At 43.0% G+C, this 25,536-nt stretch overlaps 1 protein-coding gene across 1 annotated transcript in view; it reads right to left on the bottom strand.

Annotated features, from left to right (window-relative positions):
- The window catches only part of stxbp3 (syntaxin binding protein 3), a 60,100-nt gene extending 34,811 nt beyond the window's left edge, over positions 1 to 25,289 (bottom strand). The window contains exons 1-5 of the mRNA XM_080195825.1: positions 25,120 to 25,289; positions 17,713 to 17,762; positions 14,162 to 14,243; positions 11,544 to 11,620; positions 2,534 to 2,612 (exon numbers count right to left, since the gene is read on the bottom strand). Coding sequence (XP_080051951.1) covers positions 2,534 to 2,612; positions 11,544 to 11,620; positions 14,162 to 14,243; positions 17,713 to 17,762; positions 25,120 to 25,162 — 331 coding nt within the window. The 5' untranslated portion in view covers positions 25,163 to 25,289. The remainder of the gene's footprint in view (positions 1 to 2,533; positions 2,613 to 11,543; positions 11,621 to 14,161; positions 14,244 to 17,712; positions 17,763 to 25,119) is intronic.
- Between the last annotated feature and the right edge of the window lie 247 nt (positions 25,290 to 25,536).

Raw genomic sequence — 25,536 nt, 5'->3', positions numbered from 1 at the left:
GTCTCAAAAAGGATAACAGGCGTTCCTCCAAGCTCTGTGCTAGCACTAGTACTTTTCAACCTTGTTACAAATATTCATCCCAACACCATTGACAGATGATTTATTTATGGAGGTAACATCTGTTGGTAGGACATGACCAAGATTTCAGTCACCACACAAGCAAGTCTTAAATGCTGACTTGTTAAAGATAGCCCATTTCTACAAATGATGGCGTCTTGAAACAACTGCCAAAAAGACAATTTCCAACTGTTTGCATAGACCACACAAAGACCAACAGCTCAGCATCTTCTTGAATGGACAAGGCTAAACTTTGACCTGTGTATCTGGTGAAACATTAGACCATACCTTTATTTTTAAGCGACACTTTACCAAATCCTCACCATGGATAAAGACAAGAAAAGCTTGAGCAGCAAACTAGTTGACTCATGGGCAAAAACAACTGTGCAAACACCAGGCAAGAGACTGCCTTTCAGAGATTGTTCTTTACGCTACAAGCCATACCACAGAAATGTCTTTTAAAAGTATTTAAGCCACCAAGCCATCTTGCTCAGTTCAGGATATCCTGTTTGGACAATTCCCCAAGGATCCTAGATGACATATTAAATGCTTACATGAGACAAGAACAAGCTTCACAATATACCCTATGTCTCATTGTCACAACTAGAGAGCTGGACTGTCACCAATGTGCAAAATTGCTTCAGATCTGGAATGCTTAGGTGTCTTGAAAGATATTACAAGAAAGGCCTTTGTGACTCCCCCAACCTCAGCCCAACACTGTTGCTAGTTAGAAGTTGTAGTCCACATATTTATAAACTCCAAAGGCTACTGGGTTCCCTAATGGACTTGCACAGATATTTTGCAATGTATAAAAACCCAAGGTCTAGTTTACAATCTGTGCAGCAGTTTATTAAAGCTCTGTGTAACTGAACTCAGTATATTGACACTGCAGCAAATCAAATTGTGGCCTTTTTAATAAACCTGACTGAGCATAAACAAAGTTCAGGAAATTAGGACAAGTCTTAGAATCATAGAATCCCTACAGTACAGGGGGCGGCCATTTGGATTGCACCGACAACAATCCCACTCTATCCCCATAAACCTGCATTTTTACCCTACTAATGCCCTGGAAACTGGGGTCAATTTAGCATGGCCAATCCAACCTAACCCACGCATCATTGAACTGCGGGAGGAAAACAGGACACCCAGAGAAACCCACAGAAACATGGGGAGCATGTGCAAACTCCACACAGACAGTGACCTGACGCCAGAAACCGATCCCGAGTCTCTGAAGCAGCAGTACTAACCACTGTGCCACCGAGATTCTATGATTCTAGGTCTTGCTTAGTATTAAATCCTGGATGCAAAAGGTTAATTGCAAAATCTATAAAAACATGCATTTTCACTTGTTGGTAATACATATTATTGCGTGTGCTAGCTAAATGTTTAGCAGTCCAGTTTATTCATAAGAAAACACATTGAGTTATATATTTTCCTTTTCAAACAAAAAGTACCTGCTGAAATATAATGCTACTATATACAATCTTCCACAATCAGTTATATTTTAACTTCATTGCACAATGATCACCAATAACAAACTTTCTAAGTTTTTATTAGTATAAGTCAATTTGTTTAATTGTGTGGGCCCTTCAATTTTTGTTCTTCTGCAGCTGCATACACTCTGCACAGCAACTTCTCGAGTTGCTGCATGGCTAGACAGCCTAGAGGGGACACTCATCACTGGTGGAAGTACAAACATTAAATTCATTCAAAGCCTCAAGATCTATAGAACTGAATTTGCAAACCTCGCCTTCTGTTCCAATGTTGCTCACATATTTGTGTCAACCTAGTTATTTCAAAATATAACAAAGGTTACACATTTTTGTTCAGATTTCTTTGGGGGGGGTAAAAGCAGTTGGTTGCACAAAAACTTTTGTTTTGCAGAAACTAAAGGGCCACATTGATTCATAAAAACTTAAAATATTTGATTGTTTAACAGTTGCTCAAAATTGCCAACGAGAAAGTTGAGCACAATTTTAGTCAAGTGAGATCACAAAGCTCTAATATCAACGTTTATTATCATCCATAAAAAACTATTTATAGATTTGAAACAAAGAAATTATATTACATTTCCAAAATGTAGTTGATTGTTCCTTTGACACCAGAAAATTAGGGCATAAAGAGTTTAAGTGAAGGCGGCTCAAGGTTTGTCATTCCAAGCTAGTTGCCTGCCTCGGAACCTGAAAAGCTGCAAATAAAACTGAAACTCAAATTCATTTGCATATGTATGTCAATTTACTGGCATGATCAGATTTGAGTTCTGATTTAGGTTTTAATCACTATTGAGCCAGTAACATGCTACTGGGTCCACAAAATTCAACCAATAAACTGGGACTGACTTGCACAAGTTTTGAAGGCCATGCTGTTCTTGTCACAGTGGATGTTTGGGTCTGATAGGCGGAGACATAGACAAACCAGTGCAGTGCTGCAATTATTTTAGACAAGAAGTACAATGGACAACAATAAAACTACTTACAATCAGTGAAGTAAACGTAGGCTGCCTTATACTTATAGGAATGCTTCTTTTTGAAGTCATTTATCAGAGCAGTGACTGACTGAAAAGTAGAAGAATAAATGGTGTAGCAAACATTGCCTTTCAAGTACAAATAGTTTCTTGAATACAATTTTCCTTCATCGTTAATTAAATGACTCCGGGGACAAGTACGTTTTTAATTCTTGGGGCTGGAACAAGCCTTAAACAGTATTATTTTTTTCCTCACATGTTCAAGCAATTAGGGTCATCTCTACAAATAAGTCTTGCATCAAGCACACATCCATAGCGAATCATACCACAAAATCTGTCATATGAATGTAGGGCAGAAAACCAATACTAGTTATTTATACTAATCTGTTATGCTATATTAATGACCTAGATGAAGAGTCAGAGTAATGTATCTAGATTTGCTGACAACGCAAAGCTGGGTGGGAACACAAGCTGTGAGGAAGACATAAACAGGCTGCAAAGAGATGTAGGTGGCAGATGGAGTATAATATGTGAAAATGAGAGATTATTCATGTTTGTAAGAATAGAAAAACAGAATATTCTTAAAAGGCGTGAAACTTGTAAACGTTGATGTTCAGAGAGACTTAGGTGCATTCGCAAAAGAACACAGTGTTAGCATGCAATTAGGAAAGCAAATAACAGGTTGGTCTTTGTTGCAAGGGGAATGGAGTCCAAGAATAAAGAAGTCTTGCTACAGTTGTTCTGGGCTTTGGAGTAATCACACCCAGAATACAGTATGCAATTTTGGCTTCCATATTTAGAATGATAGAGATTTACAGCATGGAAACAGGCCTTTCAGCCCAACCTGTCCATGCCACCCCCTTTTTAACCCCAGAGCTAGTCCCAATTGCCTGTGTTTGGCCTATATTCCTCTATACCCATCTTACCCATGTAACTTTCTGAACGCTTTTAAAAAGACAAAATTGTACCAGCCTCTACTACTGCCTCTGGCAGCTTGTTCCAGACACTCTATCTTCTGTGAAAAAATTGCCCCTCTCACCTTAAACCTATTCCCTCTAGTTTTAGAGTCCCCTACTTAGAACATAAGAACATAAGAAATAGGAGCAGGAGTAGGCCATCCAGCCCTTCGAGCCTGCCCCGCCATTCAATAAGATCATGGCTGATCTGTCGCTGCTCAGTTCCACTTTCCCGCCCTCTCCCCATAACCCTTAATCCCCTCTCCTATCAAAAACCCATCAACCCGCGTCTTAAAAATATTTAGCGAGGCAGCCTCCACCACTTCAACGGGCAGAGAATTCCAGAGATTCACCACCCTTTGAGTGAAGAAGTTCCTCCTCAATTCCGTTCTAAACCGCCCCCCTTTTATCTTGAGGCTGTGCCCCCTAGTCCTACTGTCTTTTTTGAGCAGGAAGAGTCTTTCCACCGCTATCCTATCCATCCCATTCATCATCTTATACGTCTCAATGAGATCTCCTCTCATTCTTCTAAACTCTAACGAGTACAAGCCCAGTTTATTCAGCCTCTCCTCATAGCTCAACCCCCTCAACTCTGGTATCAGCCTAGTAAACCTCCTCTGCACTCCCTCCAAGGCCAAAATATCTTTGCGCAGGTGCGGCGCCCAAAAATGCACACAGTACTCCAGTTTCGGCCTCACCAATGCCCTATACAGCTGCAGCAAGACCTCCCTACTTTTATATTCAATCCCCCTCGCTATGAAGGCCAGCATCCCATTCGCCTTCCTGACCACCTGCTGCACCTGCAAGCTGGGTTTTTGCGACTCATGCACAAGGACCCCGAGGTCCCTCTGCACCGTCGCCTGCTGCAGTTTTTCGCCACGTAAGTAATAGTCCTTCCTACCATTTTTCCTACCAAAGTGGACCACCTCACACTTGCCAACATTAAATTCCATTTGCCATTTCCTGGCCCATTCGCCCAGCCTATCTAGATCCTTCTGCAGACTCTCCACACCCTCCGCACAATTTGCCGTTCCCCCAATCTTGGTGTCATCAGCAAATTTCGACACTCTACACTCTGTTCCCTCCTCCAGATCATCTATATAAATGGTAAAAAGCTGAGGCCCCAGCACCGACCCCTGGGGCACTCCACTAGTCACCATCCGCCAATCCGAATAGCACCCGTTGACCCCCACTCTCTGCCTCCTATTTGACAACCAATCCTCTATCCACGCTAACACCCTACCCCCAACTCCATGTCCCTCGACCTTCTGCAATAACCTCTTGTGAGGCACTTTGTCAAACGCCTTCTGAAAATCTAGAAAGACCACATCCACCGGCTCTCCTCTATCCACCGCCCTAGACACATCCTCATAGAACTCCAGTAAATTTGTCAGACACGACTTCCCTTTAATGAAACCGTGCTGCGTCTGCTCTATCAAGCAATTCCCTTCAAGATGCCTTGCAATTTCCTCCTTAATGACAGATTCTAACATTTTACCTACCACAGACGTTAAACTAACCGGCCTATAATTCCCCGCCTTTTGCCTGGCACCCTTCTTAAACAACGGCGTAACATTAGCCGTTTTCCAATCATCCGGCACTTCCCCGGAATCCAGCGACGTTTGGAAAATAACCACCAAGTCATCCACTATCACCTCCGCCATTTCTTTCAGAACCCTCGGATGCATTCCATCCGGTCCTGGGGACTTGTCCACAATCAGCCCCTCCAGTCTGTCGCGCACCGCCTTTCTAGTAACAGTAATGTCATTAAGACCCTCCAGTCCTACCACCTTTCTATCGCTAACACCCGGCAAATTATTCACGTCCTCCTCCGTGAAGACAGAAACAAAAGAGTTATTCAATACCTTAGCCATATCCCCATCCCCTACCACTAGCTCCCCTTTCTCATCCTCTAAAGGACCAACATTCACCCTAGCCAGCCTCTTCCTTTTTATATATTTATAAAAACTCTTGCTATCCTTTTTTATATTAAGCGCTAGCCCAGCTTCATAGTTTCTCCTACCCTTCTTTATCAACTTCTTTGTCAATCTTTGTTGACATTTAAACCTCTCCCAATCCTCTTCTCGCCCACTACTCTTAGCTACTCTAAATTCCTCCGCTTTTAATTTAACACTTTCCTTCACCTCCTTCGTTATCCATGGCTTATTACCTCTCCTCCTACTATCCTTTTTGACCATCGGAATAAATTTCCATTGAGCACCAAGAAAGATCTCCTTAAAGATCCTCCACTGCTCCTCAACAGACCCTCCCTCCAACGCGCTCTCCCAGTCCACATTCGCCAATTCTTCTCTCATCCTACCGTATTTCCCTCTATTCAAACAAAGGACGCGTGTCCGGGAACCCACTTTGTCCTCCTCCATCTGCACCAGAAACTCCACCATACAATGATCACTCTCCCCAAGAGGATCCTTCACCACAAGGTCCCTAATTCTACCCGCTTCATTACATAGCACCAGATCCAAGATAGCTCGCTCCCTCGTCGGCTCCAACACACACTGTTCGAGGAAACTATCCCGGCAGCATTCCAAGAACTCTTCCTCGAGCCCCCCACGTCCAACATGGGTCGACCAATCAATATGCAGATTGAAATCCCCCATAACTACAGCCGTCCCATTCCTGCACGCCGCACTTATTTGAGCGTTAACAGCCCGCCCCATCTCCAGATCATTATTCGGGGGCCTATAGATGACACCCACCAGCGTCTTCCTCCCTTTGCTGTTCCTAATCTCCACCCACAACGATTCCACCTTCTGCTCCTTGGCTCCAATATCATCCCTTGCTACCACCGTGATGCTATCCTTAATCAGTAGAGCTACGCCCCCCCCTTTTCCCTCCTGCCTATCCTTCCTAAACACTTGATAGCCCTGTACATTCAGCTCCCAGTCCCTGTCACCCTGCAGCCACGTCTCTGTAATGGCCACCAGATCGTATCCATTTGTGTCGATCTGCACCATCAGCTCATCCACTTTATTCCGAATGCTTCGTGCATTCAGATAAAGTGCTTTCATCCCAGCCTTCACCTGGACCCTATTTGCCGCAACGCCACCACCTATACTCACGCCCCCTACTCCCTCTATTATTGGGACATCCTCGGCCTCTTCCCTTACATGTACACTCTCCTTAACTTTAGACCTCGTAAGGTCACCTACCCTCACACCCTCCCCCCCTAATTAGTTTAAAGCCCTGTCTACAGTCCTCTTTACTCGATTCGCCAGCACTCTGGTCCCAGCACAGTTCAGACCAACCCCATCCCGCCCGAACAGGTCCCACCTACCCCAATACTGGTGCCAATGCCCCATAAATTCAAACCCATTCCTCCCACACCAATCCCTGAGCCACCCATTCACTTCCTTAATCCTGTCAACCCTACGCCCATCTGCACACGGTTCAGGCAGTAGCCCAGAGATAACCACCTTGTCGGTTCTACTTTTTAATTCCATTCCCAGCTTTTCATACTCCCTCCCCAGATCCTCAGTCTGCATTTTGCTTACGTCGCTGGCACCCACATGTACCACAACGACCGGATTCTCACCCTCCCACTCCAGGTTCCTCTGCAGCCCAGCTGCGACATCCCGTACCCGAGCACCAGGCAGACAACACACCCTTCTGTGCACTTTGTCATTGTGACAAAGGACAGTGTCAATACCCTTCACCCCACTATCCCCAATAACTACTACGTTCCTTTTCCCTTTCTCTTTGCCTATGTCCTGCTGCAGCACTGTACCGTGTGCAGCTTGCTCACCAACCTCACCTGCCTCGTTCTCGTCCAACTTGGAAGCAAGAACCTCAAACCTGTTATGCAGATTAAGAGGCTGAGGCCTCCGCTCCTCACCCCCCTTCCTCTTCCCAGTAGCCCCCTCTTGTCTCTGACCCTTAGAGTTAGCCAGTCTAGGGGGGGTGGATGTCACTTGCACCCCATTGACAATTGCACCCTCTCTCCCCTTGATGAGCCTCAGTGTCTGTAGCTCAGAGGCCAGCTCATTTACCCTGAGCTGGAGCTCCTCCAGCAACCTGCACTTACTGCAGACATGGTCACTGGGATGAACCCTAGGGTCCACTAGTTCCCACATCATACAGAAACCACACATCACATGCCCCTCCATTATTCACTGTAGTAGTTTTGAAACAATTTTTTTTTTGTTTTTTTTGTTTTTCAAACGAACTCACCTGGCCTTTTTTCTTTCAAGCCCTTTTTGATATTAAGCCCTAGTAGCTCACTCTGCTTCCCTCTCACTCCGCTGCCCGCTCAGACGCTGCCCGCTGTCTACACCAGGCCTCCTTTTAAACCTGGCGCTGATTTAAATCTGATGGCCCACAACTGCCTGCTAACCACTCCCTCAGAATTCTTAAAGCAGTAAATACAATAAATAAATGCTTTAAACAGTTCTACAAAGAACAAAGTGCTTTAAACTTATTTTAAACTGGTTTTTAACAGGTAAAATCTTAGCTCTCTCTCTGCTCCTTCACTCGTCTGCTCCAGCAAACAATGGAAGGCTTTTGGGGAAAAATATTGACTATCTAGCTCCTATCCCCTCATTATTTTATAGACCTCTATAAGATCCCCCCTAAGCCTCCTACGCTCCAGAGAAAAAAAAACCCAGTCTATCCAGCCTCTCCTTATAACTCAAACAATCAAGTCCCAGTAGCATCCTAGTAAATCTTTTCTGCACTCTTTCTAGTTTAATAATATCCTTTCCATAATAGGACCAGAACTATACACAGTATTCCAAGTGTGGCCTTACCAATGTCTTGTACAACTTCAACAAGATGTCCCAACTCCTGTATTCAATGTTCTGACCAATGAAACCAAGCATCCTGAATGCCTTCTTTATCACTGTCCACCTGTGACTCCGTTTTCAAGGAACTCTGAACCTGTATCCATAGGTCTCTCCATTCTGTATCTCTCCCCAACACCCTACCATTAATTGAGTAAGTCCTGTCCTGGTTTGATTTACTAAAATGCATCGTCACACATTTATCTAAATTAAACTCCATCTGCCTTGTCAGCCTGCAGGCCCAATTGATCAAGATCCCGTTGCAATCCCAGATAACCTTCTTCACTGTCCACTACGCCACCAATCTTGGTGTCATCTGCAAACTTACTAACATGCCTATTAAATTCTCATCCAAATCATTAATATAAATGACAAATAACAGAGGGTCCAGCACTGATCCCTGAAGCACACCGCTGGTCACAAGTCTCCAGTTTAGAAAATAACCCTCTACAACCACCCTCTGGCTTCTGTCATCAAGCCAATTTTGTGTCCATTTGGTTACCTCACCCTGGATCCCGTGAGATTTAACCTTAGGCAACAACCTATCTTGTGGTACCTTGTCAAATGTCTTGCTAAAGTCCATGTAGACAACATCAACTGCACTGCTCTCATCTACCTTCTTCGTTACCTCTTCAAAAAACTTAAACAAATTTGAGAGACATGATTTTCCACTCACAAAGTCATGTTAATGTCCCTAATCAGTCTTTGCGTCTCTAAGTGCCTGTAGATCCTGTCTCAAAATACTTTCTAACAACTTACCCACTGCAGATGTGAGGCTCACCAATCTATTGTTCCCAGGCTTTTCCCTGCAGCTCTTTTACCACAAAGGCACAATATTTGCCACCTTCCAATCTTCAGGCACTTCACTTGTGACTTTCGATGATTCAAATATCTCTGCTAGGGGACCTGCAATTTCCTCCCTAGCCTCCCACAATGTCCTGGGATACACTTCATCAGGTCACGGGGATTTATCTACCCTGATGCACTTTAAGACTTCCAGCACCTCCTTCTCTGTTATATGTACACTCCTCAAGACATCACTATTTATTGCCCCAAGTTCCCTAACGTCCATGCTTTTCTCAACAGTGAATACTGATGAGAAATATTCTTTTAGGATCTCACCCATCTCTTGTGAATCCGCACATAGATAACTTTATTGATCCTTAAGAGGCCCTATTCTCTCCCTTGTTACTCTTTTGGCCTTTAGGTATTTGTAGAAGCTCTTTGGATTCTTCTTCGCCTTATCTGCTAAAACAATCTCATGTCCCTTTTTGTCCTCCTGATTTCTCTCTTAACTCTACCCCTACATCCTCTATACTCTTCAAGGGATCCAACTGATCCCATTCCAATGCTTGTCATATGCCTCCTGCTTCTTCTTGACCAAAAGCCTTAATATCCCAAGTCGTCTAGGGTTACCTACTTCTGCCAGCCTTGCCCTTCACTGAGAGGAATGTGCTCACCCTGACCCCTGATTAACAAACTTTTGAAAGCCAGCCACTTACCAGCCACCCCTTTGCCTTCCCACAGATTCCCCCAATTCACTGTTGGACGTTCCTTCCTGATATCATCAAAATTGACCTTGACCCAATTTAGAATATCAACTTTTGGACCAGACCTAACATTCTCCATAACTATCTTAAAACTAATGGAATTATGGTCACTGGTCCCAAAGCGATCCCTCGCTAACATTTCTATCACCTGCCCTTCCTTAATACCAAGAGGAGGTCAAGTTTTGCCCCCTCTCTAGTCGAGCCATCCACATACTGAATGAGAAATTCCTCTTGAATATACTCAACAAATTTCTCTCCACCCAACCCTCTAATGCTATGGCTGTCTCAGTCAATGTTGGGAAAGTTAAAATCCCCTACTATTACCACCCTATTTTTCTCAGGGCTCTTTGTCATCTCCTTACATATCTGCTCCTCAATTTCTTGCCGACTACTTGGGAGCCTATAGTACAACCCTATCAAAGTGATTTCCTCCCTCTTATTTCTCAGTTCTACCCATAAAGCCTCAGTAGAATCCTCAGATATATCCCCTCTCAGTACTGCTGTGATGTTTTCCTTAAACAAAAGTGCAACTCCCCCTCCTTTCTTACCTCCTATTCTACCTTTCCAATAGTATCTGTACCCTGGAATATTGAGCTGCCAGTCGTGTCCTTCCTTTAGCCGTGTTTCAGCAATTGCTATAATGTCCCAGTCCCATGCACCCATCCATGCTCTGAGTTCATCTGCCTTGCCCATCAGGACTCTTGCATTGAAATAAATGCAGTTTAATCTGGACTTCCCTTGCTCTCCGTCTTGCTTTTGCCTGATCTGTCTAGTAGTAGGATTACTGACACTGCCTTTACTATTTAAAATGCTCTCTTTAATTTCTGTGCTGTCCTCAACCTTCTCTTCTGTTTCCCTACTGCTTTGGGTCCCACCCCTCTGCCAAACTAGTTTAAAATCTCCCGACTGACTCTAGCAAATCTAACTGCCAGGATATTAGTCTCCTTCCAGTTCAGGTGTAACCCGTCCTTCCTGAATAAGTTACTCCTTCCCCAGAAGAGATCCAATGATCCAAAAATCTAAATCCCTGCCCCCTGCACTGGCTCTCAAGCCATGCATTCATTTGCCTAATTTTTGGTGTACAATTTGACAAGCGTTTGCATTTCTGTGTGCTTGTAAATCAGCAATTTGGTTATTAGACAAAAAGCTACCACACAAAGTATTCAAAATGTTAACCATCAGGAAATCATCAAACATGGACACCACCTTGGAGAAAGCCAATGTTAACTTCCTGTTAGAACTGTGGAAACTGTAGGTATTGCGCCAGAAAAATGTTGGGTCATGGTGCTTCTAATGGGAATGGGACAAGTCACAAAAAGGTAGGCAGATAATGGACATGTTTCATCTCACCTTCCCTTTTAATGTAGCATTCCACAACTTCTCCAAAATACAAGAACAGATTCTAGGTGATGCAGCTAGATGCTTAGAAAAATTTATTATGCATTCAGCATTAAACACTGCACAATATTGTGCATCAGCTCTGTCAAGACTGCAGAGTCAAGGTGCATTTAGTTTATCAATTAAGGTTAAGCACACAAATTGGTAAAAGCAATTTTCTCTTTTCCATTTCTGTTTTTACAAGACGACTGCAGCAAAGTCCTCCCTGCCCCCATGTTCAGAGGCAGGGAAAATAAATATCTACGTTATAGCTCTATAAGGCCACATCAGATGCACGCTTAATTCCTCTCACAGATTTCCTAATTTATCCAGAAAATGATACCTTTTCTGTTGGAGTAATGAAGTAGACTGCCTTCGAGTTTGGAACTGGCTCACGGTTCTTGTGTAGGTCTTCAACAACTGTGAACAGAGAAGTTTCAGATCGTGGCTTGAGAAAAATCAAGTGCTACATTTACGTCATGAGCAGATTTACAACCATGTGCCAAAACAATTCTTGTGAAGAATGTCTTGTTGTTCCTCCTGAATCTCTGCTAGTATTATCCAGTTATCAACTGTGCAGAAAGAGAAAAGCAAAGCGAACATTGAGTCAAATATGACTCTTCTTCACAGCTTGTTCAGAACCAGTCAGTATCGCAAAAGCAACCAAACAATTTCTTCATTTCACTTAACCGCTTACTCCAGTTGAGGGTACGGGGAGTCGGAGCCTACCCCAACTTACACTGGGTGCTCGGCAGGTTACACCCAGTTAGCACTAACGATGGCTGGGAAGGAGGGAATGGCAGGATTGGCACTCTCCCATAGCGCAACACCTTTTAGACACTTACTGTGGAAGTTCATTTATGGAAAATGATGAGCCAGAAAAGTGCCCATTTACTGTCAGTGTCCTAAGTGTCACATCCCCTCATGCATCACCAGCTTCAAGAGAGTGAGGAAGGAGGACTGGAACAAATGAATATGCAGCTGTAATATTAACTGCACATTTAAAAGGTAAAACAAAAGGTTCCAAAGAAAATTTTACATTTATATTCCCACAGAGATAGTGTAACCACAACATAATCTCAGTACACTGGAACAATGTACTGCATCCATAAGTACAGACCAACTCATCACACAAGTGATTAAAAATATTTCAATTTTATTTGTAACCACTGACATCAACCAGATGACTGCTTGGAAAAAGTAACAGTCACACAACTGGGAGAGAAAGGCAAAAGGGTATTTATATATCAAAGCAATTTGTATACTATTAATTACCACGAGGAGCAATGGCTTACTACATGGACTAATGTCGCAGCCATTTTGCACACAGCAAAGTCCCACAAACAGCAAAGACACACATGACAAATTAACCTATTTTCATTGATGCTGATTGAGGGAGGAACGTTGACCAACAGAGAGAACTTACTGCTCTTTTCTGAATATTGTCACTACTGTAATAGGCAAATTGAAGTGAAATCCCATCTGAGGGACATCATCACTGGCAATGCAGCACTCCCAAAGAGGGCCAGCTTGACTTGTGTCTTAAAAATATGATTTATTAAATTTAAGCAAATGTACTTCCAGCATAAAACAGATTATTACATCACCTGCAAGTTACTCCAAGACGTGTCAACGACACAATCAGAATTTCTGACAAAATAGAAATAGTGCCAAAATGCTTCAACATGCAATTATGCAGATATGTAGTCAGCAAAACGTATCTTATATTTCTAATACTATAATTCACCTTTCACTTTTTTTTCAATCATTTTACATTTAGGGCAGTTTAGTAAAGAAAAATCAGTGCTGACAGATTAAAATCTTCCTTGCGGGTAGATGGATCACAACATAATGTTAGAAAAACAACATCCTTACTTCAGGCACCAGGTTTCCTGGTCTACAAAATGTGGAGTGGATGTACTTTGACGATGGGTCTTAATTATTTTGCATATAATCTTGGACCATTTTTAAAAATTTAAATGTTTAAATTTAAATCCTTAACATAGTTTAAAATTAAATAGCCTAGTGAAAATTCAAGAAATTTCCCTCTTCCCACTACACTGGCAAAGAAATGTTAACTTTCAATCAATAACTTTAAAGGACTAAGTTCACCCTTTCTCATCAGTACACAGGAAGAGTAAGAATACTTAGACACAAGGGTAGTTACTGCAGCTGAGAAAGTTACCATATATAGAGGGAAAATAGTTCTTTTAACTTTCACTTCCTAAGTAAAATAAATGAATTGAAGAACTGAATGTAGATGATCAATTAAAAGGCTGAAATAAAAACAGAAGCTATGGCAGCATCTATGGAGAGAGAGAGAGAGAGAGAGAGAGAGTTAATGACCAGAATTTAATTGTCCCGCCCACCACGGGAATCGGAGCAGGCAATGGGCAGATTCTGTTGATCTCGGGTGGAAACTTATGGTTTCAGAATGCGCGAGACTGTAAAATGCCACCCAGTGTTTCAGATTAATAGCTTTTCATCAGAACTGGAAATTAGAAATGTAACCATTTTTAAGCAAGTGTGGGGACAGGAAAAGGTCAAGAGAGCCGAGGAAAGAACAAAGAAGGAAGGTCTGTGACAGGATGGAAGCAGAAGAATGTAAATGACAAAAAGAATAACATTGAAAGACTATGGTAATGGAACCAGCAAAGAAACAATAGAGGTAAAAACTGGAACAGCAAATTATTGGAAATAGCCACTATCCAGAAGAATGGGATAAGGAGTAATGTGGGGGAAGATTATTATCTGAGATCACTGAACTCAATGTTGGGCCTGTAACATACCTGGATAGAAGTTACAAATTGGAAAAATATAAAACGAAGCAGGAACAGAGAAGGAAAACAAAATGTTAAAACAGCTGTGATTCCTTTATGAGTTATGTTGCCAGCGATTTTATATAAAAATGGCAACTAAAATAGCAACATTATAATAGGTATTCTTCAAGCAAGTACTTACCACTGATCCCTTCAGTCATAAGATTTGACAATTTACAGCAAGAGGAAAGAAGCTTTGTGGTATAATGGTCCAAAATAAGTATCTGAAAGTGAAAAGTGACAGTTTATGTTTACTGAACTTTCAGTAAATTAACAGTTCAAATAAACAGTATGTTAAACTCTTTGGAAAAAACTGTCTTCTGACTGCATGACTTTTTTATGGCTATTTATTTTTTCTCTTCTTCAGATATCAACTTACACTTGGGTGTAACTGTACAGAAATATGGCATCTTGAAACGGCTATTTCTAATGTCTGCACCTGAATAACGAGGACTGTCAGACTATTGGCTTGTGGTGCGTTGAGGATCATAACTCTCCTTATCCTATGATCGCACAAAATTTTCTCACAAATGTTCCAAAAGGAATTCCTGGGAAGGGCTCAGGCACTGGGGTCCTGCCTAATTTTCTTCCCAAGTTCTTGCAAAATTGGTCGACAAAGTCCTGACTACCTCAGTAATCAAAATCAGCTAACTTAGAACAGACCAAGGAACAGTCCAGTGTTCGCCAATATGGGTCAATTTATGCATTGTTACTAAAGCTTCCACTAACCATCAGGGCATGGTGGCATAGTGGTTAGTACTGCTGTCACACAGCACCAGGGACCTGCGTTTGATTCCTGGCTTGGGTCACTGTCTGTGTGGAGTTTGCACATTCTCCCCATGTCTGTGTGGGTTTCCACCAACTGCTCTAGTTTCTTCCCATAGTCCAAAGATTTTTGGGTTAGTTGGATTGGCTATGCTAAATTGCTCCTTAGTGTCGGGGGACTAGCTGGGATTGTGGTTGGTAGATTCCTTCTGCATTATGGGATTCAATTAAAAAAATTATAGATCAAAAATGTCAGATAACATATTGATGATAAAGGAGTCTTTGTGTAAGAAAGTTTATCATCTATAAAATTAGGAAAAGTCAGCCATCAAGGTGGATTGGAACAAACTGATCATGTGTGATCACTAACACTTCATGTTCCAAAAGTACAATTGCCACATTAACGATCCCATTTCTGAACTGCTTATAAAATCTGAATCTTTAATATATTACTCGCACAAAGTAAGGTATAAATGACCAGAACAAAAGCAAAATACTGTAGGTCCTTTCAATCTGAAATTTAAAACAGGAAATAATGGAAACACACAACAGGACAGGCAGCATCTGTGGAGACAGAAGGGCAAAAATGACGAGGCATTGTCCTGAAACGTGAACTCTGGACTGAAGGTTTATGCCCCTGGTGGGCACATTCCCAAAGGGTGGGGGAACATGTAAAATGGGAATGGGAATGGGAGCGGGAGCAGGGAAAACAGAAAAAGATGTGGGCATCCGTCCCACCAACTTCTACTGCACCTAAGCTCATCTCCCTAAATACAGAGGACAGGAAGACAACAAAATAGGTTGCCTATTTAAATAAACAATCCCGGGTCAATTCAGCTTGTTATCAAGCCTATTGACCCTGATAGTACATTGCCCATGCTGTAAAATGTTTTATGTGGGCAGAGGAAGCCCAATTTTTCACCTCAAGGGAGGGATCGCTCTTCAGAATTTGCCCTTTGCAACTTTAGGTTGAAACCCCATTCCTTCCTACCCAATCCCTTCTCCCAGCCTACCAAACTCTACCAGCCCAAAACCCAGACTTACCTAGTCTGGGGACCAAGACCAAAGCTGTTTCTTTACCAGAAGCCACTGATGCTTTTCTGGTGCTGCTGGACTGACGACCAACTGGATCACCCAGCAGTAATGCGAGATGGAAGTCACACTTGGCCCTCAGAGTAGAGAGAAGCCATTCACACCCCCCGACTTTTCAGCTCTCTGTTTCTCTCCCCTCAGTTGCTGCCTGGCATGCTGAGTATTTCCAGCATTTTCTATTTTTATTGTTTTCATATTATAGATATTAGTGCTTATTGCATAGAGAATTAAAGGAGATCTAAAGGAAGAAAATTTAAAGCTGAAAGTACTAAGAAACAACCTCAGCAGCAGTGTGCAGTACAAGAATCATTGTTAGTCAGGTCCATGGTACAATTAAATTATGATGTTTAAACTACTGCAGGCAATGTGTTCTTGAACAGCTGTGACCTATTAAATCTATTAACCTGCCAACAACTGCTTGCTAGCATTTTGCCGTATGGGTTTACTTGTTTAAGTGTTCTGAATTTAAGTTTTTTTTAAATTATTTGCACAATGATTTCATTTGGTATAAAACTTATCCAAATATTTGTAATCCATACAAATTACAAATATATTTGTATCAACCAAAATTGAATTTGTAGACTACTGGGTTTGGACAAATCAGTGATCATTCTTGTATCCTCATAGATGAATAGTTCCTCCTTTAATATCACATTTGATAAGGGTATCAACACAATCTCTTCTGATGTGCAGTTGCTATTTGTTGAGTTGTTGATATACACAGTGGCTAGTAATAAGTGTATTGTGGATTTCTCCATTCATTCAAAATATATAGTGTCCTGCACTTAATATTATTTTTTTAAATGCATAAGTCTTTCTTTGAGAATAAAGTTTCCAAACAGTTGTTTTATCTCCATTTTAACCACACATCTTCCACTTGCAAAGAGGGAGGAAAGGGCAGCCTTTTTTCCACCACTGCTCTCAACTAGCTATGTGAGCTGCATACAAGGGTGGCCGACTGGAAATAGTTTCCCCATCCTTATTCAACACAGCAGATATTTTAAATGCAAAATGAGGGAAATGGAATTTAAATTACATCAATTCATGCCGTCATGCTGCATGGCTGGCATACCAAAATCAGCAGACATTGATTGTTGTAGTCTCCAGTTTTAAAGTTTATTTATTTGTCACAAGTAGGCTTACATGAACAATGCAATGAAGTTACTGTGAAAATTCCCTAGTTGCCACACTCCAGCACCTGTTCGTTTTGATTTATTATTGTATCATGTATTAACATACAGTGAAAAGTATTGATTCTTGCACGCTATACAGACAAAACATAGCGTTCATAGAGAAGGAAACGAGAGAGTGCAGAATGTAATGTTACAGTCATAGCTAGGGTGTAGAGAAAAATCAACTTATTGCAAGCAGAGTCCATTCAAAAGTCTGACAGCAGCAGGAAAGAAGCTGTTCTTCGAGTTGGTTGATAGGTGATCTCAGACTTTTGTATCTTTTTCCCAAAGGATGAAGTTGGAAAAGAGATTGTCCGGGGAGCGTGCAGTCCTTAATTATGCTAGCTGCTTTGCCAAGGGAGTGGGAGGTGTACACTGAGGAAGAGTTTAGCACGGCTAATGCACTAGCACATCTTTCACATTGAGGGAAAATCGGAGCACCTGGAGGAAACCCACGCAGACACGGAGAGAACAAGCAAACTCCACACAGTGATCCAAGCCGGAACTGAACCTCGGTCCTTGGCGCTGTGAGGCAGTAGTACTAACGGTGCCACCATGCTGCCCATGATCTTTAATAACCTTTCTTAAAAAGTGCTCAACTATTCATCAAATATGTTAAACATTTAATCAATTGCAATATGCAGTAATCAAGAATTTGACAAACCTTCCATTCTCCTTCTCTCATACAGTCATCTAACACAAGTTTCTTGATCTCTGCAAAAAAGAAAAATGCAATTCAAACTTACTTCATCAAATAGAAATGTGATTCATTAACTAGGTTCTGGATGATAGAAGGTGGTTCTAAACCCATTTTCAATACCATCATATTTCAGCATAGATTTATAAACCAACATTTTCTGGAATCACAGTCTGGTCTTCATTTCTAGATGATCACTTTTGACCCACGTCCTACAGTTGCCCACTGTTTACCTGCAATGCTCAATATATGGCGAATCACACCAGAAATGACTAGTTCCCATGCAGTTTAAAAGCTATTTTGGATGACCGTTTATTGACCTTGGATGGTCATGTTGCCTACTTAGTGAAAAATGTTAGGGCATCAAAAATATAAAGAAATTTGCAGTTTATTGTACTGTTTACCCAATTTATCTTTAGTGCAGAAGAGCTTTTCTTGTCTTGAGGTTAAAATCCCAATCTTTGAAAATAATAACTTGAGATTAAATAATGTGGGTGTTAAACACGAGGAAATTCAGTGTAAGGAGCAAAATTAAAATTATTCACGAGAAAGTTAAAATTAGTCACCAAGTGGCATGTAATATTCAACACTTACCTTATGCAAAAGTTTGGTAAAAGTTGATACTTTTCTTTAAGTACAATTGATACAATTAGTGATGAGACAGTAGAACTGTTTTTATAATTCTTAATTGTAATTAATCATGGAAAGAAGGTTCACTAACATCAATGTCTTAAATTATGACATAATTGCTATGAATTCCAGTATTTACAATGGCTATACGCTGTTCTACATTTTCTCCTTTCTGAAATATTTACAGTAGCCGAGCTAAAATTTCTCAATAATACAAAGGCTTCCGATGAACTGTATAAAATTATTAAGGCAGCCTAATTTATATATGGTAAATTTCATCTTGGGGTCTCTCAATCTGACAGACACTGAACATGGGGAAGGACTGAGAAGCAATTTCCAATCACTGCTGTATGAACATAAATCACCATTTTATTATGCTGATAAAATTCACAAACACATAACAGAATGTCACATTTTCCCAACTGTATAATACACTTTGCTGGAGAAACACAGGTAGGTGTTTTAACAGGTATGTGTTTAATTGCTTGAGTAGTGCATTACCATATTAAAGGAAGGACATGATCACTGTAGAGGGGGGTAGAGTGGGAATTTGTGAACATGTTGTCAGGTGAGGAAAATGTCACAATTGGATAGGCTGGTGCTGTTCTCTCTGGAGCAGCAAAGATGGCAAGAGATTTAACTGACGTGCAGAAAATTGAGGGGCTTAAGGATAACAGAAAAGAAGGGCCTATATTCCAAGAATCAATAACCAGGGGGCATAGGGGTTAAAGTAATTGATGGGTAATCAGAAGAGAATTTAGGGATTTTGTTTTCACCCAGAGGAGAATGGGAATTTGAAATTCACTGCCTGAGAGGGTGATAGAAACGGAAACCCTCGTTGGATTTAAAAAGTACTTAGAAGAGCTGAATAGGCTATTCCTGTTCCAGTTCTTATGTCCTGGTCTATTATGTCCAGTAAAGCTGTTCATGGAGGCATTATGGCATAGAAAGAGGCTCTTCAATCCATCCAGTCGATGACAGACAATGTTCATTAAATTTACAGTATTTGGAGAATTAGAATAGAAAAATGTAGACTCAGAATATATGACTAATGTTATTTTGAATTATGAAGATCAATTTGGATGGGATATTCAAAGTGTATGCTGACAGAAAGACCTGAAAGCATGTCAGACTGACCATAAAGAAGTGTTATTTTCTCAGGGGGTTGTTATCCTGTAGAACAGCAAGGATTAACTAATGTGCTTCAATCTTCTGGACAAATGGACTCGATAAGTCATGAGGAAGGCCAACATTATTTTATGAGGAAAGGTTGGAGAGGTTGGGCCTGTATCCATTGATGTTTAGGGATATGAGTGGGTGATCATATTAAAACATACAAGATCCTTAAGGAATTTGACAGGGTGGATGCTGAGAGGTGTTTTTGCTTATGGGATAGACTAGAACTAGGATCACAGCTCAAAAATAAAGGGTCTGCCATTAAAACAGAGATGAGAAGACTCTTTCAATCTGTGGAATTCTCATCCGCATCCGCAGAGCAGTGGAGGCAGGGTCACTAAATATCTTTAAGGTTGAATTGGACAGATTCTTGACTGACAAAAGTGATAGAGGATAGTCAGGAAAGTTGAGGCCACAATTGGATCAGGCATGATCTTAACAGATGCTGGAGCTGAATGGGCTACTCTTGCTTCCAATTAATAAGTTTGTATTAGGGCATGACAGTCTAGGTTAGGTACAACCAGACATGCATTTTCTGGAATGTGCACAACTGTCTTGTGGATTGTCCTGGAGCAATTTGTCAGGTCTTTCCTGAAACTGGCTACACACTGGAGCTGGGGTAACCAGCATATGAAGATGTTGCATGAGACTGCTGACTGGTGTCTGGCACTCCTTTCTTCAGAGTATTTCAAAAGAAGATAAGCTGTTATCCCCAGAGTGTGATTTTCAATTATCATTCCATTTTTCTGACGCCTGTGCTCAACTGCTTTATAATGTCTTCACATTCTACCCAACACAAAGCTAAATTTTCTTTTGGTATTTTTAAAATGTTAACTCTGTCTATAAAATGCCACAATTCCTAATTAACTCATCAACTGGACACTCTTAAGAGGAAAAGTAACACATGATATATATACAGTAGATTAGTTACATTTTCTGATCTAAATTTGTAGTGTCTATTATTACGTTGGCACCTCAACCTATTAATATCATATATACAACTGACTTCAGTCTCTACAAATGGATGGTATATTGCGTCCCTTACACAGAATCAAGTTATCAGAATTGATTTACTGCTAGAATCAGTGTACAGATGCCTTTAGTTTCCAATGCTGGTAGAAATATTTATGTAACAAGTTCGTACTGAACAGAACAATGGATTTAACAAGATCAAAATCATTTCATAAATCAAAATAATTTCAAATTAAAATCAAAATCCTTTCATAAATTAAAATCATTTCATAAATACTCAACGAGATGTTAAGTACAATGTTGTGTTGCAAAAAAGATCATTGCACTAACAATACCTAACAGTTAAAGTGCCTGCCAAGATGGAAAGAGTGCCTCTTAAAAATATTCAATATGTATCCTAGTGTTTTAACAATGCAGCTATACAGGTTATTTCTAGATTAATTCACATTACAGGAAGAAGTGGCTGACTGCATTAGATACAATGAAGGCTATGGATCCTGACAACACTCTGGCTGTAGTGCTACAATCTAGCCCGCCAGAACCATTCATTCCTTGGCCAAGCTCTCCCAGTTTAGTTACAACGCTGGCATCTACCTGACAATGTGGAAGATTGCCCACATATGTCCTGCCCACAAAAATCAGGACAAATATGATGTGATTACTATTCACATTATATTAAATACAATATGATTACAATTCAGCCTCTTATGGAACCTGGGTTTGATTCCTGGCTTGCGTCACTGTCCGTGTGGAGTTTGCACATTTCCTCCGGGTGCTCCAGTTTCCTCCCACAGTCCAAAAATGTGCTGGTTAGGTTGACTGGCCATGCTAAAATTGCCCTTAGTGTCCTGAGATGTATAGGTTAGAGAGATCAGTGGGTAAATACGTAAGGACATGAGGTAGGACCTGGGTGGGATTGTGGTTGATGTAGATTCAATGGGCCGAATGGCCTCTTTCTGTACTGTAGAGATTCTAAGTCATTCTTATAAATACAAGAAAAGTGATGGAAGATTAGAGCCATCAAATAAAACCTATTCATCAATAACCTGCTGCTGCCCAGAGCTCAGTTCACGCACTAACAGAACCAGTTGGCTCTGCACATCATCACAACTCCACACAGTCACAAAACAAAAAAAGCTGAATTCCAGAAGAAAGATGATTGCTGCCTTGAACATCAGATCAGTATTTGACTCTGTATGGCAGCAACGAGTCCTGGCAAAGCTGAAATCGATAATGAGCCCAGAGTCAATAACGGTTGGAGTCATTGGTGACTCAAAGGGAGATGGTGTGTAGGAATTATTGAAGGGCAATCATCACAGGCCCAGGAGATCACTACAAGAGTTCATCAGGACAGAGCTGTTACCTCAACCACTTATATTTGCTTAAAAAAACTTTCCTCCATTTATAACTTCAGAGTAAAGCTGCCCACTGATGATCTTATAGCGCTTGGCTCCACCTGCAACTACTTCAATAATGATACAACCATGTCAGATTTGGAGAACATCCATAAGGCACACAACTATTGCACAACTCAGCAGTTCAGTAATGACCATCTGCCAGAAGATCGTTTTGATCTTCAGCAGTGTCACAATCCCTCCACGTTACCAGCATCAGAAACGGAACTGAAGCAGGCATGTCATGGCTACAGCAGCAGGATGCTCTGCACCAGGTTTCTCCTAGCCCTGGCCACTCAAATTCCCTCCAGCATGTGGAGGATCTGCAATACTCAAGTCAGCAACATGACTGAATACCGAACACTTGTCCGTTGGTGCCACTGCATCAATGTACAAAATGCTCAACCCTATCCAGAACACAACAGACCACTTCATCAACACCCCACAGCACTAGTACATTAGCAACTTCTGTACTGTAAATGGGATGCACTACAACAATTCACCAGATTATTTTACCAGCACTTCCCAGCCCTGTAACTTGGCCAAGAGTCTTAGCAAGATCATGAGAATATCATCACCTCTGAAGAGTACTCCAAGTTACCCACACAGATTTGAATATACATCATCATTCCTTTGTCACTGCTCATAACCTAATCATTGTGGGACTACATTCACTCAGCAGACCCACCTTCCCCAGACAAGTAAATAGGCCCAAAAATCACAGCTTTTGCCAGAGTTATACACATTCTAAGAATTGTTTTCTGTGAACTAGGCCCTTGAGAAATTAAGGCTATTGAGTTTATTTTTGTTTACTGAAAGCATAAGAAAATGTTTATGTTCATGTCTATGTTATGAAAATGTCTATGTTTCTATTAGGAGGCTTTTAGATTACTACATGGAATTTAGTAAGATAGAGGATTATAGGTAAGCCTAGTAATCTCTAAGATGCTTGGCACAACCTTGTGGGCCGAAGGGCCTGCATTGTGCTGTAGCTTTTCTATGTTTCTAAAAAGTGGGCCATATGGTCCCTCAAGCCTGCATTGCCATTCAGATAGATTATGGCCAATTTTTAGCCTCAATTCCACTTTTCCCATCTGATCCGATATCCTTTGATTTCTCCACAGTCCGAAACTCAAAACCAATTTAGCCCTGAAAATGTTCAGAATCCACAACCTGAAAGTGGAAAATTCCAAAGATTCACAAGCCTCTTAGTAAAGACATTTCTCAACTCAGTCCTAACTGGCTGAACCAGCTATTTCAAAACTATGTCCCTATGTTCTAGACGGGAAAAGTGGAGTTGAGGCTGAAAATTTGCTAGAGGAAAAAACTTCTCATCATCTTTCTCTTCCTGCCAATTTTCTCCTTTAACCTAATCTTTTCACAGCATAATTTCAGTGTCTTCCAGAACCTCGCCCAAATTGTAATTACTGGGTAGGAAACTTCCAGACAATACGTGTCTTCATGCTATTCAGAACTGGGGAGCATCACAACCCAGCATGGGGGGTGGGGGTGAAAAAAATCACAACCCAGCACTGGGGGGGTGGGGGGGGGAATCACAACCCAGCATTGGGGGGTGGGGGGGGGGAAATCACAACCCAGCACTGGGGGGGGTGGGGGGGGGGAAATCACAACCCAGCACTGGGGGGGGTGGGGGGGGGGAAATCACAACCCAGCACTGGGGGGGGTGGGGGGGGGGAAATCACAACCCAGCACTGGGGGGGGTGGGGGGGGGGAAATCACAACCCAGCACTGGGGGGGGTGGGGGGGGGGAAATCACAACCCAGCACTGGGGGGGGTGGGGGGGGGGAAATCACAACCCAGCACTGGGGGGGGTGGGGGGGGGGAAATCACAACCCAGCACTGGGGGGGGTGGGGGGGGGGAAATCACAACCCAGCACTGGGGGGGGTGGGGGGGGGAAATCACAACCCAGCACTGGGGGGGGTGGGGGGGGGGAAATCACAACCCAGCACTGGGGGGGGTGGGGGGGGGGAAATCACAACCCAGCACTGGGGGGGGGGGGGGGGGGGGATCACAACCCAGCACTGGGGGGGGGGGGGGGGAATCACAACCCAGCACTGGGGGGGGGGGGGGATCACAACCCAGCACTGGGGGGGGGGGGGGGGGAAATCACAACCCAGCACTGGGGGGGGGGGGGGGGGAATCACAACCCAGCACTGGGGGGGGGGGGGGGGGGAATCACAACCCAGCACTGGGGGGGGGGGGGGGGGGATCACAACCCAGCACTGGGGGGGGGGGGGGGGATCACAACCCAGCACTGGGGGGGGGGGGGATCACAACCCAGCACTGGGGGGGGGGGGGAAATCACAACCCAGCACTGGGGGTGTTGCGGTGATCATCTAGCCCAGCACAGTCCTCCCCGGGTCTGACTGTGTTGTGAAGAGTTAGGAAGCAGAGCCCAACCGTGGCCAGTGTCTATCTTGAGCACACAGGCCTGTACAGCAGCGGCTGAGCCCTGACTAAACTCTGGGCTGAGTTTGAAGCAGCGAGACGTGCGTCTGTGCACCGGGCTGGAGTAAAAAGTCTGACAACACCAGGTTTTAGTCCAACCGAATTATTTGATAACACTCACAAGCTTTCCAAAGCTTGGTGTTGTCAGTCTTTTCACTGTGTTTACGCCAGTCCCACGCCGGCATACCCACATCACAGGGCTGGAGGACAGGAACTGTTACTCAGCAAAGCCGCCAGGCAGCTTTCCCTGTCCCCCGCCCCCGCCTCCGCCTCCGCCTCCAAACTCCGCACACACTTTCCCAACTTGTGAGTGTGCGGGAGGATTCTCCCTGAAATGGAGCCTGAAACACACAAAGCGAGGGAGGGCACGGCGGAAGGGTGGGCAGAAACCCCGCTCATGTGTTCACCTCCCGCTTTCTAAAAGTGACTTTCCTGCATCTCCAGCCGCAGGAAAACCAACACTTTCCAAAAAGCAGCTGCTCCGGGTTCGCAGCCTGGGGCTGGCGGATTTGGAGTGACTGGAAGTCGGGCACTCCGAGCGGGAGCGTCTCCCACAAGCTGCTGCCTCCGCTCGGCCACTTCCGCGTTAGTGAGCGGGGCTGGGGCAGGGGGACACACCCCGCCGCCCAGGCGGCCGGCCGGCTGCAGCTGCAGCCCCAGCCCCAGCCCCAGCCCGGGCAGGCTCCTCCGCCGCCCCTCCCTGCGCCCCTGGCCGCACTCGGTCTCACTCACTCTGCCACACCACTCGCTTCAGGCTGCCCTCCGCAGTTGCCATCTTTCCTCTCGCGGGCGAGCCCTCCAATGACGCGGAGCTCCGAGCGAATCGCAAACTTCACACCAGGAGCTCCCAGCCCTTCAGAGAATGGCAGGCAAATAAACACTGCACCCAGAGGCAGCACACACCAAACCAGGAGCTTAATAAACTGTGAACCCAGTGCGAACAGGCAAACTCCAAACTAGGAGCGTAATAAACTCAACCCAGTGTGAACAGGCAAACTCCAAACTTTGAACCCAGTGCGAACAGGCAAACTCCAAACTAGGAGTTGAATAAACTCTGAACCCAGTGAACCCACTGTGAACAAGCAAACTCCAAACTTTAAACCCACTGTGACCAGACAAACTCTAAGCCCATTGTGAACAGGCAAACTC

The sequence above is a fragment of the Carcharhinus amblyrhynchos genome, chromosome 9 (genome assembly GCF_965287045.1).
Source record: "Carcharhinus amblyrhynchos chromosome 9, sCarAmb.v2.hapA, whole genome shotgun sequence".
Lineage (NCBI taxonomy): Eukaryota > Metazoa > Chordata > Chondrichthyes > Carcharhiniformes > Carcharhinidae > Carcharhinus > Carcharhinus amblyrhynchos.
Note: the sequence above shows the minus strand (reverse complement) of the source record. Positions and strands in the feature narration are given on the sequence as shown.